Source organism: Mus caroli, unplaced genomic scaffold, assembly GCF_978045245.1.
Source record: "Mus caroli unplaced genomic scaffold, Mus_caroli_1 scaffold_14, whole genome shotgun sequence".
NCBI lineage: Eukaryota > Metazoa > Chordata > Mammalia > Rodentia > Muridae > Mus > Mus caroli.
This window is the reverse complement of record NW_028227269.1, coordinates 67,731,513-67,750,050: the sequence shown is the minus strand read 5'-3', so window position 1 is coordinate 67,750,050 and position 18,538 is coordinate 67,731,513. Positions and strand designations below refer to the sequence as shown.

The window sequence follows — 18,538 nt, the reverse complement described above, 5'->3', positions numbered from 1 at the left end:
GTTGTTGGTTTAGATTAATAATTGTTACATTGCTACAGATGGTTAATGTTAAATTTAATAACTCAAGTTTAGAGTCCTTCCGACACGTGGCCTAAGGCAGCCCTAGAGGCTGGATCTCTAAGATATTTCTAGTTTAGATAATGATTAATGTGATTCCTATCCTAAATAGTAAAATTTAAGATAAGATTTAAAGCAATGCCTCTTTATTAAAGCATCAAAGCTTGCTTTAATAGGTATTCATTGGTATTAATTGACATCCAAACTTCGTAATATGATAGTAATGCTTCTAATATTGATTTTAAAGGTGATAAATTGTTTTAAACTTAGGTTTTGCTTTCCCAAAGTTGTAGGTATTATCCTAACCTTGCACAAAAAACTTAAAAATTTATGGTTAAAACTGCCATTGTTCCATTGACTGCAGCTTGCAGTTTGATTGCAAATTTAAGATTGATGCTCAGATTAAAAAGTATTTTACCTTTGAGTCAATACAGGGCTCTGGGCAGCCCCAGAGCGGCTTGTAGACTTTCTTTTGTTTTGCAAACAATGCCTAAAAAGATTTTTTCCTGTGTTCAAGAAAATTTCTTTTTAACAGTGTTGCAGATCTATTCAGATGTTTAAAATAATGCTTAAATTCAAAGATTTTTGCTTCTAGTAAACTGGTAATCACTAGAAAATTTTGCCTCTACGTATGGCTAATATAGCTTTACATTATGTAAGAAAAATGTTTATTGTTTCTGCTTCTTTACAAGAAGCCAAAAGTTTTAATCTTTCAGTATATATTGTTTCCTAAGTGGAAAGTATTTTATTAACTAATGCTTCTCAAGGGAAGTTTACCTTAAATCCTTGCTCTCACCCAAAAGATTCAGAGACAGTATCCTTTTATTATTTAGTGTTTTAGTTTACTACAAAAGGTTTTACAAAAAATAAAGAAAGCTTTTATAATTGTTGTTAATTGGTAATTAAAAATTAGTTGTGCCCAAGACAATTCTTTGGCCAAAAAAAAAACATTATTGTAAAGTCATTTTTCTCATCCTCCCAGCCGATCGTTGGCCCACGTGGGCCCAACTAGCTGCTGTGGGGCAGTCTTAAGACACACAGTTGCCCCTGTTCCCAGCACAAATAATCTAGTTGTGTGCTGTAGATGGTGTTTTAAAATGCTGAACAATCATAGTCAATGCTATATCTCTGAGCTCATAATTACTTAAAATTGTTCATCCCTCAGATACTATTAATTCTCAAATTTACAATTGCTTATACATATTTCTAGTTAATAAATAAATAAATTATGCACTTGTGACTCTTAATAACTTTTCAAGCTTTCTAGTTACAACTGTTCCTTAAGAAAAATGATTGAAAGTGCAATTAGTCACTGCCCCTTTACAGCCAAATATTTAAATGTTTTGTCCAACAAGTTATTAATTCAAAAGGTTAGATATTGTAAAATTTTTAACTTTAACCTCTTAAAAGACAAAAGAGAGAAATTGTATCCCCATATATACTATTTAGTGCATTTCCATGCACACTATTTAAAACATACCTTTATTTTCAAAATTTGAGATTAAAATGTCAAATTTAATAAATGCTTTTTAGTATCTTAAAAGGGTCTACTTATTGGCTTATAGATTGATCCTAAAACAGCTACCTTATTAGGAAAGGGAAAAACAGGTTCTCTCCACAGAACGCTACAGAATCATATTAGTAATTCGTGTGCCAAGCTGACAGGTAAGTTAACTCAGTGTCCTGATTAAAAGGACTAAAAGATTAAATTCATGTTTTAGATCCATCCTTGCTTGTCATTTTTCCAGTTTAGACTAGCTTCTAGCCTTTTAACTTTATGACAATAGTTCATCAGAGACTGTATATTCAGACTTAGTAAAATTAGTCATTTAATAGAGTCATAATGATTTTTCACTTTTCTTCAGTGTGACCAGCCATTCTAACTCAATCTTAGACTGGTCTAATATTCAGTTCAATTATTAAAGATTCCTATATTCTAAATTACCTAACAAACTTAATTCAGAGCATATCCCCCCAAGGTCACCAAAGGCTCATCTTGCCTTATTTGTCCTAAACTTTTTACAAACTAATATTAAAGGTCAGTCTGCAGCGAATCGCCACTGGCATCCAGTTACTTCTAATTCTTATTCCATTAATAAAATAAAAGGACACCCTGACTAACAAATGGAAGGGTACAGATCCGGTTCTAATCTGGGGAAGGGGCTCGGTTTGTGTTTTTTCAAAAGATAAAGATAGAGCACGGTGGCTGCCAGAGAAATTAATTAGTCAGATGAACACACATTCCAAATCTTCTTATAAGTATCACCTTGAAGACTAAAATTCCTCTTTTGCTTAAAATTCAGCTGGAAACTGAAGCTCCAAAAAAAGCTGTTTTCCTGCTACTCTTTGAGCCGGCTCCCCCACAGGAGGCCAGAGACTAGCCTTAGCTTTAAAATTTGCAACTAAATAAAGTACCTTGACTTCTCCAAAAAGAAAATTTGCATTGCTACTCTCTCATTGTCTAGATCTCTTTCTTTTTTTCAAGTAAGTCAATCTAAGTTCTCCAGCCAGACCTGCAGGCGTGCCTACCCCTCCCCCAAGAGCACACAGGTAGACTATTATCTTCCTTCCAAGGACATTCCAGCACGTGGCTTTCAGTCTGAGATACAATTTAGATTTACCAAGAGAGCTAGAGAAGTAGAAATTTCAAATATTTACAGAGATTAGTTCTTATTTTGATAGACGGGCTTAGTCCCATAGCTGGCCTCTGGCTTTTCACCCTTGCTGTTACTGCAAGGTGTCCTTAGTTCCTCAGGCTAAGGGAATAACAGGGATGAGGAGAAAAGACTTCCAGCTCCTATTTTAACCACAATTAGTGGTGTTAATAATAACATAATTCTTGTCTAGGCCTTGCTAAATCTGAGGTTGACAAGTCTCCTAAAGAGACCGCGCAGCGCTCAGAACTGCGCGTACTGATTCATAATCATATGAATACAGTATGGCTACCGCTTGGCGCAAGAGATTACTGCGGGGAAAGGTCCAGCTTGACCGTTTCTGAGTTCCCTGTGCGACACACCTGATTTGAAAGAGGTTGGTATCTGATTCCAGCTAAAAACCAAAAATACCTAAGGCTCTGCCTCCCCTCCCCAAAAGATACCAAGAGCCACAGATGTGGGTTGTTATAGCGCCCACGAGAGGAATCAAGTCAATGTCCACCCAAGCCAAGGTTAAAGGCCCACTCATCTACGGATGAGAAAATCATTTGATCACCTCAATTAAGCGTTGCCTATTTAAACTTTATTAATAGGGGGGAGAGAGGTTGGAGACCATACTGTCGAAAGGGCAAGCCCTTCACTGCCTCCCACCCAAATAAAAAAGCCAACTGGCCTTGTACTAAAGAGCTGGTCTTACCCCTTCTCCCTGTTTCCCTGCCTGTCATCCAAAATTACGGAGGAATATCAACTCAGTGTTATTCTTAAAGCGTATTTCAAATTTGTTTAGTCAAACTTAGCCAGGGTTCCAACGCCCTACTTAAAATGCAACCAGGAAGTTACCTATTCAGCACTAATTAGCATTATAAAGTCAGAGCCTACAGCTCAGCACTACTCTGTTAGTGCTTTAAAGACAGTCTTAGCCAGATACAGTTTACCATTAGAAAAGTTAGGGAATCCCACGGAAACAGGTTTTTTCTTTAGCCCTAAGAACTCAGGCAGAACTATTATGCATAGATAATTTTTCTGCCTCAGGCCAGCCTTTTCTTTTTTTTATTTTTTTGTTAACTAATGGGAGGAGATGTGGTCTCCCTTCCCCCACCTGCTTGAACCTGCTTGCTCAAGGGTGGAGCTACCTGCTCATTCGTCCTGCCACGCCTACTGCTGGACCCTGCCGCTTTGTTGCTTGGAGGCACACACGTGTTCGTCCTGCTACTGGACCCCGAGATTGTTTGGCGGGAAATCGGGTTCCCTCCCCCTTCCTTTATAACTGAGTGTCTGGAAATAGTAAAATTGAGCTTTGATCAGAATGTTGTCTTAGCTTCATTCCCTTCTCTCGCCGCCTAGCCCCTCTTCTCTTCCAGGTTTCCAAAATGCCTTTCCAGGCTAGAACCCAGGCTGTGATCTGCTGGCCGGACACAACACCTCCTGAGTGTGGGGTTAAAGACCTGTGGCCTCATATCTAGTTTTTATTCTTAGGCAGATGGAAATATTTTCTTGAAGTCAAGTCATAAACTACCTGTAAAATAGTGTAAGACACACACACACACACACACACACACACACCGCAAAGGAGGAGCAAGGAGGTTGTCATACGTTCATAGCACAGGCTTTGCTTTTTCTTTGCTTAGCGGACATTTTGTGTAGTTAAAGAACTGCCCTGCTGACGGCTCTGCACCTAAGCTTGTTTGCAACCATCACCCTCGCCATCCCACAGTCTCCTCGTCCTCCTCAGATGAATCCTGATCCATGAGAGCATGCCGAGCCTCTGCTCACCTCTCATCTGCCCTTTGTCACACGAGGGTGCCCATTCCAGTTACTTCAGATACAAGGAACCACACAGTGTTTGTCCCTGTGAGAACGACAGATCTCACTGGGCACATTTTAAAGGTCACTCCACTCCTTTGTAGCTCATGTCAGAATTTCCCTTCTTTAAATTTTTCTTATTTAAAACAGTTTTTAAATTTAAATATATCTTGACCGTAGTCTTCCTCTCCCCAAAGTCCTCCTAGATCCTCTCCCCCTCCCTACCGATCCAACTATAAGTTCTTTCTCAGAAACAAATGTCCGATACAACAATAAACCCCCATAAAACCAAGCTCACTCCACAGTGACTATGAACTCCACTTCCCCTCCATAGTGCTGGGATTATAGATAGCAGCTGCCATGTTCTGTTTATACAGTGCTGCAGACTGTGCCCAGGGCCTTGTGAACACAAGGTAACATCAACTAAATAAATTTACAGCCCCCAAATACACACACACCATATATTTATACGTGACATTGTATATATATGTAAAAATACTGTATTTACTTACCTGAGCAGTGAATAGGGCTGTGTTTGAAAGATCAATAAATCATTACAGTGACCCTAGTCAAAAAAAAAAAAAAAAGGTCTTACCAAAGGTTTGAAGAAAACATTGTAAAAATGCTATTGTATAAATGTAAAATAGTGAATAAAGTTAACTAGTAACATACATACACACATGCATACAAGTGTGCATGCCCACAGACACTGATGCACATATGTGACTTTTCTATTTGAAAACATGAGGTATATGAATATCAAATTTCAGAAAACAAACTTTTACCTAACCAATACCCTATATAATTATAAATTTAAAAATCAGACCTTGTTCTCTGAGAACAGTAACACAAGTAGTTAATATTTGTTTCTTAAAAATATTTAAACATTTTAAAAAATGAAGTCTTTGTTAACATGGGCAGCCTCTCTGAACTGCCAAGAGGTTCCGTTGGGTCTACTCCTGGGTTTTGAGTCCTGACTCAGAAAAGGGAGAGCTATTCCCTCCCTCCTTTCCTGCACGCTGGCCCGAGCCTAAGCATGCTCTTAAAGTCTCTAGCTGCTTTGGGCTCCCCCAAACTTTTTCTAAAGCTCCACTCCTGCTGTGACCAACCTCTTTGCTGCTCTGGGATTTATAGTTTGCTTGCTCTGAGGGTTTCCTTTTTTTTTTTTTTACAAGATTTATTTATTTATTATATATAAGCACACTGTAGTTGTCTTCAGACACACCAGAAGAGGGTGTTAGATCTTTTTAAGGATGGTTGTGAGCCACCATGTGGTTGCTGGGATTTGAACTCGGGACCTTCAGAAGAGCAGTCAGTGCTCTTAACTGCTGAGCCATCTCTCCAGCCCTGAGAGTTTTCTTTTAAACACTAATAAATTATTCTTAAGAGTAAAATGTATATGTGTGTGACTCAAAACAACAAAAATAATTTTAAAAATTAATTCTCTGGGGGATTATTACTATGATTATGTATTATTATTCTTATATGCAGACATTTTAATACAGTTAAACTACTCATATTGTGGTAATGCCCAGAGGAAAAGAAAAGGGAGATGGGGACATGGCTTGGAGGTTGAGTGCTAGCCCAATGTGTGTGAGTGCAAGGCCCTAGGTTCAAGCCCCAGCACTGGAAAGAGAAAGCCCTTTTTAAAATGAGTTAGCTAATGAAATGAATAGACTGATCATGGTTGGTAAACCTGAAGCATCCTGACATGCATCCCAAGCCTCTGACTTGGAAGGGTGGTCCTTCCAGAAAACACTTCTGGTCCTTCTGTGCTCTGCAGTTACCATAGCAACAATACCACTGAGTAGCTCTTTGCATATCACAATTACTTAGAGAAAATGTTGAAATATAAAATTTGCTTACTGTATCCAAGAAAAGTAAGTTGTCTTTGCTCCCACCAAATACCATTATTTCATTTTCTTTTCCCAAACAGGCTGTGTGCCATAACCTATGACGGAAAAGCGTCAGCAGAGTGAGACACTGCGAGGGAAGAGCCTGCACATACATAACGTGAGTCCACAGCACACACGCTGAAAGGCATCTATCTATCTAATGGTTCTCTCCAGCCCACTATGGCATGTGCCAGTTAGAGAGGATTCTCAGTAACCCTGCCTCAGAACCCAGCCTTGGTCAGCCCTTTATCTGATACATCTCATCCCTGAAATGAGTATAAAAGGGTCGACCCCTCAGGTGCAACAGGCACCTGTCCCAACTCTTTGGGGGCCTCTATGTCACTTCCTGTCATGTTTGCCTTTTCTTTCTTGCTATGGGTCCCATCAGCTGACAAATACACATGAAATCCCCCTCATATTTCTACCTTATACCCATCACTCTGGGTACAGAATACCATAATGGGTTCCTCGTTTTTTTCCATCTATCATCTTCCCCAACTTCAGACAGCTTTTAAATAATACTTTTTAAATTAAAAAAGTTTTAAGTGGTACCTAGTATTTGCACACACACACACACAAACACACACACACACACACACACACACACACACACACACACACGGCACGCACGGTAAAATGGCCTGGCCCAAGTGTGTAGTGGTTAACCTGGGCAACCAGCACTTCTGTCCCCCAAACACTTATCAGCTCTGTGTCAGGGATCTCCACGCTTGTCTCTTCTAAATATTTTGGAATCTACTGCAGATCTGTGAGTGGCTTGGTTTTGTTTCAGTATAGGGGTTGAACTCGGGGCCTGTGTATGTGGCAATTCCTCTCCTACTGACTCCAGTCCTATGGTCATAATTGTCATAATCCACTGTTGTCTTGGGAACTTCCTGACCAGGACATATCTCTGCTAGAAGAGCTGGTTCTTCTGGTCTAGTATTTTTGATCAACAACTATTTTTCCCTACAAAGCTTAGTTTCTGCCTTTCCTCGGATGAACCTTCCTTTACCCCAACTCCACTGACCCTAAGGTTTAAAAGCTCCAGGCTTTTGCTCGCCTTTCCTTATGCTTAGGTTGCTCCTTCACAGGCCCAGCCCCAGGAAATGCTCCAAATCATCCACGAAAGCTGGTTCTGCTCAGACCCTTGACATTGGCTCACCCACTTTATGCTGTCCTAACTTACATTTAAAGATCAGCTGCTCTATATGGTATTGGACGTTTGTCTTCTAGCTCCCTACAAGCCTGAAATCTGCGAGGTCAGACATGGCCACAGTGGTGTGCTGGAACTGGGTCACTGGCTATCTGAAGCCGATTTTGTAAATCTCCTTCCAGCCTCAGGTTCAGTGACATCACGTTGGTAGCTTGGTATTGGTCAAGGTGGGAGTTTTTATACCTTGGAAATCAGTAAATGCTACACATTAGGTGTTCCTGCCTTTGTGAGTGGTTGTAACTGTCATACTAGTACACCGCTGCAACTTGAATATTCTAATGTTCCCTACCAAAAAAACCACACAGTATGGTATTCTGTACCCAGCAGGTATTCTAAAACTTTTGATTAGCAAAAACAAATACATAAAAAGATTAATTTATTCAGTCATTAAATATACAAATTCTCTCATGAATGAGTAGAGCATCTAGTGTTCTCTGGGAAATGGATAGATAGCCCATACCTATCTCAAATTTCGTATTATTTACCAAAACAATTATATTGCTTTATAAAGTTCAATATTTCCACAGGCTCTAGCTCTTAGAAAAGCTATGCAGGTAAAATTTCAATTTTATAAGATAAATTTAGAATTTTACAAAGTCATTATTTTGAATTTAATAGAGCACTGGACGGGGTGGGGGGGGTGTCTTTCTCTGTAGACCAGGCTAGCCTGGAACTTGCCATGCCTGCCTCTTCCTCCCAAGCACTGCATTACAGGTGTGTTCCGCTACACCTCGCTTCTGTTGAGGCAGGGTTTCTTATGGCTCAGACCAGGCTGTGCATCCCTGACTGCACTCAGATCCCCTGCCTGGCATCCCTGGTTTAGGGTGCTTTTCTTAACAGAACGAATTACAGAAGCAACAGTCACCCCAAATAACAATATATTTCATGTATTTACTACTGAATAATTTATTTTTATACATTTATCCCTTTTACTTAAACCCCACAAGTGCAAACAGTAGGACTCTGCACACGTTCTTCAATTCCACACACACTCAGCGACCAGTGCACTCGTGACCCAGGATGAAGCATGAGATGTGCTGTTTGGTCAATACTCTGCCCAGTTTTCCGAATCAACTGCTGGGGTTCAGACTGGTATAAATTTTCAGCAGGAACCCAGATAATGTCAAGGAATTGGGCATGGAATTAGAGAGAGGTTAGACACAGGAGACAAAAAAAAAAAAAAAAAAAAAACTATTCTCCGTTATGGGAAGGACTGGGATAATTCCCAGGAGAGAAGCCATGGGAATTATGGGTAACGCTGTCAGTATTAAAGGGATCTGACAGGACTTAGGGCTCTACAGGCCACACTTTCTATGACATCTTTACAGATACAGTCATTCCTCGCAGCTCTACAGAGGGTCACATAACCAGGCATAGACCTGCAGACAGTGAGGCCTGAGAGGAAAGTGCTTCCGTTCATTGCTTCATCACAGGACAGTGAGTCTCAAGCAGGATGCTTCCAGGCATCTCAATGCACAGGGCATGCCAGCAGCAGCAAGCTGTTCCCTTGAAAATGTCAACTGTGCTGAGGCCAAGGACCCCTAGCACTCTAAGAGGAGACTGGCAGCTGTCATTTCACATTGTATGTGTCCTCACTCATCCCTTTCATTCAAACCACACACACATAGAGTTCTCCTTACAGTCAGCTCTACCCCATCTGGTCTTCTCCACCTCATACCTGAAGGCAGATCTGCCTCTGTCTTATCTGCCTGAGGGAAACTCGGGCCTGGACTTCATCTCCGGAGAACACTGGAAAGCCTTTCCTGCCTTGATTTTGGTGGCATCTAGCTTGGAACCTGACGTTCTCTACAGACTGACAGTTCTGTCCTCTCAGCTGCGCTACACTTATGACCTGAACATTCTAACAAAGCATGGACAGGACAGGTCAGCTCAGGCAAAAGACAGCGTGGCACACAGCTCTAGATCCAGCTAACAGTATTGATAACAGTTCTGCTCTAATTACATAGTAAGGCTTGAAATGCAAGTCAGAAAGCTTTAAATTAAACATATTTACTACCACTGTCATCCATAATTAATGTATTTGTAAAACTGGAAAAAAGAAACCTAAGAAGAGACCAGGAGTGCCCTCCTGTCTCAGATGAAGACATGCATCGCATCGCATGTCCTCCGTGACTTTGTAAAGCAAAAAGCTAAGCAGCAGCTGAACTTGAGAGCTGTCTCAATAAAAAACCTCTTTGAATTCAGCAAATATCTTTCAAATGAGCTACACATGTTAATATATTCTAATGAATTTTTAGACATAAAAATATAAGAATAGCATATGCAGCTATGGTGGTTTCTAAACAGTATTAGTATAGATTTATATATCAATGTACATATGAATACTTAGGTCTTTTTCTCAAATAAGCTATCAATTGTCATTTAACAACAGAAAGATATATCTTAAGTTGACTTTACACTAACGCAAACAATCTGGAGCAAGGTCATTTCTAAAATATATGGCAGGAGACAGTGTACTATGTGCAGACAGCCCTATGGCACACTGTATCTGAAATTCCTATGAGAACATATTCATTATACTAGTCAATTAAATTGGAAAACATTATTATGGAAGTATTTGGTTTTCTTTAATAGTAGCGTATTGTATCTATAGTATTTATTCTATAATATACATCAAATAAATAGCATTTTAAAATATTCACATTAATGAATATATCATATTGCTGTTTATTTTGAGATAAGGTTTCAATGTAGCACAGGCTACATTTGAATTCACAAATAGACAATAATGGCCTTTTTTTTTTTTTTTTTGGTTTTTTGAGATAGTTTCTTTGTATAACCCTGGCTGCCCTGGAACTCACATTGTAGACCAGGCTGGCCTCAAACTCAGAATTCTTCCTGCCTCTGCCTCCCAAGTGCTGGGATTAAAGACGTGAGCCAGCACTGCCCGGTTTGGCCTTAAGGTCTTAATTGTCTTGCCTGTATTTCCCAAAGCTGGGATAACACGGAGGGACCATCATGCCCTGCTCAGACTGCTATAAGGAAAAAAATCATGTCTCTACAGTAACATGACTGCAAATATCCCAATAAATTGCTTTAAATGTCTTCTAAAAACCACCACGATTAAAGCTAACCCTATTCCTATCTATTTGTTAAAAATAGTAACATTGAGTGGTGGCGCACGCCTTTAATCCCGGCACTCGGGAGGCAGAGGCAGGCGGATTTCTGAGTTCGAGGCCAGCCTGATCTACAAAGTGAGTGCCAGGACAGCCAGGGCTACAAAGAGAAACCCTGTCTCCAAAAACCAAAAAAAAAAAAAAAAAAAAAATAGTAACATTGAAAGCTGATCTCATAACAGGTTTTAAATTACTTTGTGCTTTTTTATACTTATTAGGCAAACTTACATATTTAGTTAAAAGTAACACTTTCAATTGTACAACTATGGATAAAAAGTAGATAAATCATTTCCAATAAACATAATCAAAATAATTAATGTAGCTAATTAACATGAGGCTAATTTGAGAAGTAACATTCTGTTTCTTTTATGTTTCCTTACAAACACTATGTACTCTATTCTAAATCTTAATGCTTTAAATTTCTCAACCGTTTTACTTTGGGACTTACCTGGGCCTGGTGTACGGTAAATGTCTAAGTTGTTTCCAACAGTTTGTTGTTATATTATGAATCCAGCCATCACCTATAATATCAAGACAGTTCAGAATTTATGATTAGGCCTTTGGGATATAATTTTAATTTTTTTCAAGGTTTATCATCTTAATTTGTATCATTATCTTGAGTAAGTTTGCATATTTTTCATAAACATTTTAAATACATCATAAAATTTAAATATTTACAATATGAGTATCCCACATCCTAGAATAACAGCTATCAAGATTTGTGGCTTTTAGTAAAATCTGAGGCCCTGGTTCAATCTCAGCACCAAAAAGAAGAAAGATGGGAGATACAGGAAGGAGGAAGAGACAAAAGAAACAAACTTTTCCACATGTGCTGTCAGTGCTATGTGGTTCTTTTTGAATTGTTAAATCCTACATCTTATATCATTCTCCCCACAGACACTTCAGTACATGTTGCTAAGTGGTGTGGATGCTTTTCATATAGCCTCAACACTGTGGCTATGCAACAAAACAAAATGTTATAGTGTTTCAAACAAAGCTTAATTTTAGACTATAGTGAAGGAAGGGTTAACTCACTCAGTGTCCCATATGCTAATGATCAAAATAAGTAAGTATGAGGCTGGAGAGCTGGCTCTGCAGTTAAGATCACTGACTGCTCTTGCAGAGGTCCCAGATTCCATTCCTAGCACCCACAGGGTAACTACACCCATCTGTAACTACAGTTCTGAGAGATCCGATGCCCTCTTCTGGTCTCTGTGGACACTGCACATGTGGTGCATAGAGTCCCCGTAGGCAAAACTTCCATACACATAGAATTTTTTTTTTTTAAAAAAGCAGGTATGAGGGGCTCAGTGGTTAAGAGCACTGACTGCTCTTCCGAAGGTCCTGAGTTCAAATCCCAGCAACCACATGGTGGCTCACAACCATCCGTAATGAGATCTGACTCCTTCTTCTGGAATGTCTGAAGGCAACTACAGTGTACTTCCATATAATAAATAAATAAATAAATAAATAAATAAATAAATAAATCTTTTTTTAAAAAGCAGGTATGAATTTAAAAACACTATATATCATGAAGTTATGATATTAATCTCTATTGAAATGTACAAATGCCAGTCTTTTTTAAAATTAGATATTTTCTTTATTTACATTTCAAATGTTATCTCCTTTCCTAGTTTTTCCCCTCTGAAAGCCCCATTCCCTTTCTCTCCCCCTGCTCTCCAGCCCACCCACTCCTACTCCTCATCCTGGCATCCCCCTATACTGGGGCATTGAACCTTCACAGGACCTAGGGCCTCTCCTCCCATGATGAGCAACTAGGCCATCCTCTGCTACATATGCAGCTAGAGCCACGAGTCCCACCATGTGTTTTCTTTGGTTGGTGATTTCGTTCCAAGGAGCTCGCGGGTACTGGTTAGTTCATATTGATGTTCCTCCTATGGGGCTGCAAACCCCTTCAGCTCCTTGGGTCCTTTTTTTTTTTTTTTTCAAATTTTTATTAGATATTTTCTTCATTTACATTTCGTGAGTCTTTTTTTTTTTTTCTTTTTTTTTTGGTTTTTGGAGACAGGGTTTCTCTGTGTAGCCTTGGCTGTCCTGGAACTCACTTTGTAGACCAGGCTGACCTCAAACTCAGAAATCCGCCTGCCTCTGCCTCCTGAGTCCTGGGATTAAAAAGACTTATTTCTTATTATAGATTAGTACACTATAACTGACTTCAGACACACCAGAAGAGGTTGTCAGATCTCATTAGGGGTGGTTATGAGCCATCATGTGGTTGCTGGGATTTGAACTCAGGACGTTTGGAAGCATAGTCAGTGCTCCTGCCTACTGAGCCATCTAGCCAGCCCCTCAAAATTTTTTTTATTGAAAATGCAGCTGCTTTCAGACTCAATACAACAGAGCTAGAGGTCAATGCTGTCATCTTTCTCAGGGGGCTCTCCACTCGGTTATGAGGTTCTCTCTCACTGACCGACTGCCAGAGTCTCTGGAAGGGAGCTCCAGGAACCCTCCTGTCTCACTTAGGACTGGGATTCCGAACGCCTCCACACCCAGCCTTTAATGTGGGTGCCCAGGATCGGAGTTCAGGGCTCATGCTGGCACAGCGAACGCTCTTCCACCACCAGCTTCCCGGCCTTCCACCCATGAGCATTATACATAGTGGTTTTTTGTTGTTGTTGTTGTTTTGTTTTTCGAGACAGGGTTTCTCTGTGTAGCCCTGGCTGTCCTGGAACTCACTTTGTAGACCAGGCTGGCCTCGAACTCAGAAATCTGCCTGCCTCTGCCTCCCGAGTGCTGGGATTAAAGGCGTGAGCCACCATGCCCAGCATTATACATAGTTTTTAGGGTATGTAAAATTACTAAATAAAAAATATCTATTCTCATAGAAAAATTTTTGTTAAGGCCCACAAGATGGCTCAGCAGGTAAATGTACCTGCTGCTAAGACTGGAGCAGGGAACACCTGGGCGAAGAGAATTGACTCCTGAAAGTTGTCCTCTCATTTCTACACCAGGATTCTGGCATGTGTACACTCACACACACACAAAATCCGTACATAAGTGAATAAATAAATGCAAAACAAGCAAACAAACTAAAATACCAGCTAGAGGAGTTACAGATCCTGCCGAATGCTTTGTAGTTCTAGAAGAGAAAGAAAAAACTGACCTTCCTTCCACCGCTGCATTTCCAGCCTCAGGGAAGGCTGTCCTTTAGTCTAGCTTACAGTACAAAAAGCATCTACACAAAAAAATCAGGACACAGAACACAGGATGTGGGAATGGAAGGAGCTTTGATGTTTTTCTCTTTCTCCTAGGGCCATGACCTTGCACATGCAAAGTAAAACTCAACCTGTGAGCTATAACCCGAGCTATAACTGTGACTTCTCATGTCAAGTCACAGTGTAAGCATGTAGTTAGGGATACAGAGAGAAAAGAATGACTTCAGTGTAAGTACAAAATACAATCAATCAAATTGTTGGTGTGGTGGGCACACCTTTAATCCCAGTGCTCCAGAGGCAGAGGCAGATGGATCTCTGAGCTTCAGCTCAGCCTGGTCTACAGAGTGAGCTCCAGACAGCAAAAACAACATACGGAGACTCTGTGTCTACAACACAAAACAAGAGACTGGAGAAGTGATGACCCAGTAGTTAAGAGCACCACTGCTCCTCCAGAGAACCCAGGTTCGATTCCCAGTTCCCGCAAGACTGCTCACAACCACCAGTAACTCTAGTTCTGAGGGATCCAGTACTGTCTTCTGGCCTCCACAGGCACTGCATACACATGGCATAGACACACATGCTGGCAAAACACATACACGTACAAAGTAAAACATTTTTTTAAATCAATTTTCAATTAAACAAAATCAAACAAACAATCCAAGATAATAGGGCCAGCAAGACCATGGCTCAGCAGGAAGGCACCTGCTGCCTGGTGGCATGATGACCTGAGGTTCAGCCCTGGGACCCGCATAGAAGGAGAGGACCAACTCTCACTTCTCCTGTCTTCTACACATGCACTGTGGAACATCTATGCATATATGCACACACTCTCACTCATTAACAGGAAGAATGTAAAACAGTGGTTAACTATCCCTCCCCATAAGAGGTCCCCTCAGGCCACTACCACACTTGGCTCCCACACTCCCCAGCAGACACTCAGGACGTGCACACATCCTTCCCCAGATGCCTGACGCCTGGGTAAGGAGGTAAAGACTGTGTGCTAAGCCGTATGGACTTACTTAGTGGAATATTATCTGCATTTAGTCCACCAAATAGGAAAAGCTTATCATCAGTTATTGCTGTTAAAGTGTGCCATGACCGGTGTTTGGGGCTTTCTCCATTAACAGAAATCCTGTAGCAAAGGGGAAAAAATTAAAATGCAACTTTGAATTAATCAAAATGAAAGATTTTTGATTTTCCCAAAACAGTCTCATCAGTAGCCAGGCTGGCCTCTGGGTCACAATGCTCCTGCCTCGGCCATGATGGGCCATGTGTTCACCACTACAGTCATCTCAGATCTTAAAGGAAAAGCTGAGCTGGGGAGTGGAGGTGCACACTTGTAATCCCAGCACCCAAGAGGCTGAAATAAGACCATGCATTTGAGGCTAGCCCGGGCTACACAGTGACTTCAAAATCAGTCGGAGCTATATACAGAATTTTTGCTAGGAAAGAAAAGAAGAGGAGAGGGGGAGGGAAGAGAAATAGGAAGTAGGAATGGAAGAAGAAAGAAAGGAGAGGAAAGGGGAAGGGGAAGGGAAATAGTTCAGTTATAAATGATGCTCAGAGTCGCTCAGTAGACCAGACTGGCCTCAGACTCATGGGGTCTGCCTGGCTCTGCCTCCTGAGTGCTGGGAGAAAGGCATGCCCTGCTGCACTGCTCCACTGTGTATATCCAGCATACTGTAGACCTCCTTAGGAAAACTTCTTCTACCATGTGTGCTGTCACTTTTACTTGAAAGGCTGTGGCAAGACAACCAGAGTTCAAGGCCAGTCTGGGCTACTCAGTGAGATTCTGTTTTGGTAGGAAGGAAGGAAAGAAGGAAGGAAGGAAGGAAGAAAGGCAGGCAGGCAGGCAGACAGGAAGGAAGAAAATTTTAATTTCATATTTCTTGTTTAGATATATAACCCAAAGAAAAAATATCAATTCAGTGTTAGAGACCCAGGCTTGGATTATGACAGACTGCACATCAGCCCACACCCAGCCCTATAAACTGGAACCCAGATCTGAGACTGACCTTCCAGACCAGACCCAGGTGTCTAGGTTTAGATAGTGTAGGTCATTCATCCTGGTTTGCTGAAATAAAAGCAGGATAATTGGACAGGGTTTTAACTCTTTCATGGAATAAAACGTTAGCTCTAAAGCAAGCTCAGATCAAGCACTGATTGCCCTATTCTTTCTATTTGGCCCTGGAAACTTAGCACTGAACATCAATTCTAAGCATCAAGAAAATCAACATGGAACTCCCCGGGTTCAGCAGGAAAGAAGATGGATTTAAACTAAAAGAGCTTGGATGGTAAGAAATTAAACATTCCTGACACTGAACTCAAGTGAGGGGTTTTCCTCACTAAAATGTGATTTAACATCATCTGCGGCAGCATGCAGAGCGTCTCTTTCAGAAACAGGAGATAAATAAACTCAGTCCTGTGTGTAGCTTAATCTCTGGGCGAGTTGCATGTTGAGCTGCTCCACAGAATCAGACACAAGCGTTTATAAACATCACCCATGAGAATACCATTTCCATTGAAAACACTGACCAAAACACGTCCGCCAAAGACGTAACCCTTATTTCCCAGAACTGCACATGAGTGCGCGGCTCGTGGCTGTGGTGGGACTCCACCCTGCAAGCAGAGATCAGAACAGAAGGCAGACTTAAAACAGCTGTACCAGCCACATCCTGTGGCATAAGCACAAATCGGTTCTTTAAGGAAAGACGCGCCCCTCCGCCCTGAAACGCCCACTACCCAACAAAATCAATGTGCGGAAAGTTCATCCTGAAATATAAAAATCTTAAATAAATTGAAACATTTTCATCTCCTCTCCCCTCCCCTCACACTATAGATCTAATATTGCATCTCAGAGACGCTAAAAATTTACTAATGGCCCCCCCAATCCTCAAATTCACAAAACAGCTTCGCTGACAGTGTAAGGCAACCCCAAGAAGCCCTTCTTTCCTAGACAAAACCCTTTCTTGCATTTCGGAAGTTGGTTTACTTTTGGTGTTGTTGTTTTGGTTTGTTTGTATGTTTGTTTCCTATTTCCTAAAATTCTTAGAATAAAAAACTCCTTCTTTCTACTTTATCTTGAATGAAGCTCTGATGTTTCAGGCTCACTTGAATAACTGAAATCTAGTTGGTAATAATGAACTAAGCTTTGCCTCTGTAATAGTTAAATTAAGAGAAAAGCATTTTTTTTAAAGGTTGATTCCTAGGGCTGAGGGATGCTCAGTGGTCAGGAGCACTGGTCGCTCGCTCCTGCAGAGGCTACAGAGGGCCGGGTTCGGTTCCCATCTTCCACACGTCAGCTCACAACCTCCTGTAACTCCAGTTCCAGGGAATCCAGCCTCGTTGGGCAACACACACACATGTTGCCCATACATACATGCAGGCAAAACACCCAAACACATAACTTAAAAACAAATCTTTAAAAGATGCTGATTCTGTTTGCTTTCTACTATTTACACAAATCTGAATTTGTGTTTGGTTTCTAGCAAATAAAATAATATTGATAATGTATTTTACCATGTTAGAATTGCATGTAGCTCATATAAAAACACAAGTGTTGGGTCTGTGATACAGCTCAGTGGGAGTGCTAGACCAGTTCTTACAAGGCTGCTAGTTTGATCTCAGGATGAGAGAGAGAGAGAGAGAGAGAGAGAGAGAGAGAGAAAGGAAGAAAAGAAAGAAAGAAAGAAAGAAAGAAAGAAAGAAAGAAAGAAAGAAAGAAAGGAAGGAAGGAAGGAAGAAAGGAAGAAAGAAAGAGGGGAAGGGGGAAGAAAGGAAAAGAAAGGAGGAAGGAAGGAAGGCAGGCAGGCAGGCTGGCTGGCTCACGGACTCTGTTTTAAAAGGATTTTAAAAATAACTCTGATAATTCACACAGGCACTGACTCATGTACTCCTCTGGCTCATGCCTGTAATACCAGCGCCAGGGAGGTAGAGGCAGAAGTTCAAGGCTAGCCCACCTAAGCTACATGAGACTCTTTCTCAAAAATGAAAAGAACAATAATGACTCCTCTTTAAAATACTTTTTCTAGGACATACTATTTGTAGGATATGGCTAGAAAACCAGTCGTCGTTAGCAGTTTTTAAGGGAGCTTCTTCAGCTGAGCGTGGGGGCAACAGCTGTAACCTCGCAGCTGGGAGGGAGAAGTCGGGAGGCTGCAAGTGTGATGCCAGAGTAGGCTACATAGCAAAACCCTCTCAAAACGCAAGGAGAGGAGAGGGGAGAGACGGAGAGCCATTTTTACATGCAACTGCAACCCCAATTAAAATCAAGTGAACTTAGAAAGAAAAGAGATTTTGTAATATCAGTTAATATAGAAGTAACATTCCCACCCCCACCCCCCAGAAACAGAGAAGAGTTGACTAAGAAAGGGAAAGCAGGAGAGATGGGAGGGAGGGCTGGGGATGGGGGAGGGGCTTCTGCTCCAGAGACCTCCAGGTAACTTAATAGTGCTTACTTTAATTTCCGGTTGAGACCACGTCCTCGTCTTTGTGTCAAACACATGGACGTCATTGTGCCACCCCCAGAATATCTGTTCTTCCTAAAAGAGAAAAAATGGCTAAGAACTTTGTAGCTAAGACGTCAGCAGTTTCTCTGCGTATT

General features: G+C 41.0%; 1 protein-coding gene across 2 annotated transcripts in view; it reads right to left on the bottom strand.

Annotated features, from left to right (window-relative positions):
• Window positions 1-18,538, bottom strand: part of Klhdc1 (kelch domain containing 1) — a 43,418-nt gene that overhangs the window by 11,290 nt on the left and 13,590 nt on the right. Inside the window, exons 6-12 of one of the 2 annotated variants that reach the window (XM_021179040.3) lie at window positions 18,393-18,476; window positions 16,471-16,554; window positions 15,951-16,009; window positions 14,955-15,067; window positions 11,208-11,280; window positions 6,381-6,465; window positions 5,027-5,079 (exon numbers count right to left, since the gene is read on the bottom strand). In XM_021179040.3, the coding sequence (XP_021034699.1) occupies window positions 5,027-5,079; window positions 6,381-6,465; window positions 11,208-11,280; window positions 14,955-15,067; window positions 15,951-16,009; window positions 16,471-16,554; window positions 18,393-18,476 (551 nt within the window). The remainder of the gene's footprint in view (window positions 1-5,026; window positions 5,080-6,380; window positions 6,466-11,207; window positions 11,281-14,954; window positions 15,068-15,950; window positions 16,010-16,470; window positions 16,555-18,392; window positions 18,477-18,538) is intronic. The other variant, XM_085830393.1, reaches the window with a different exon arrangement.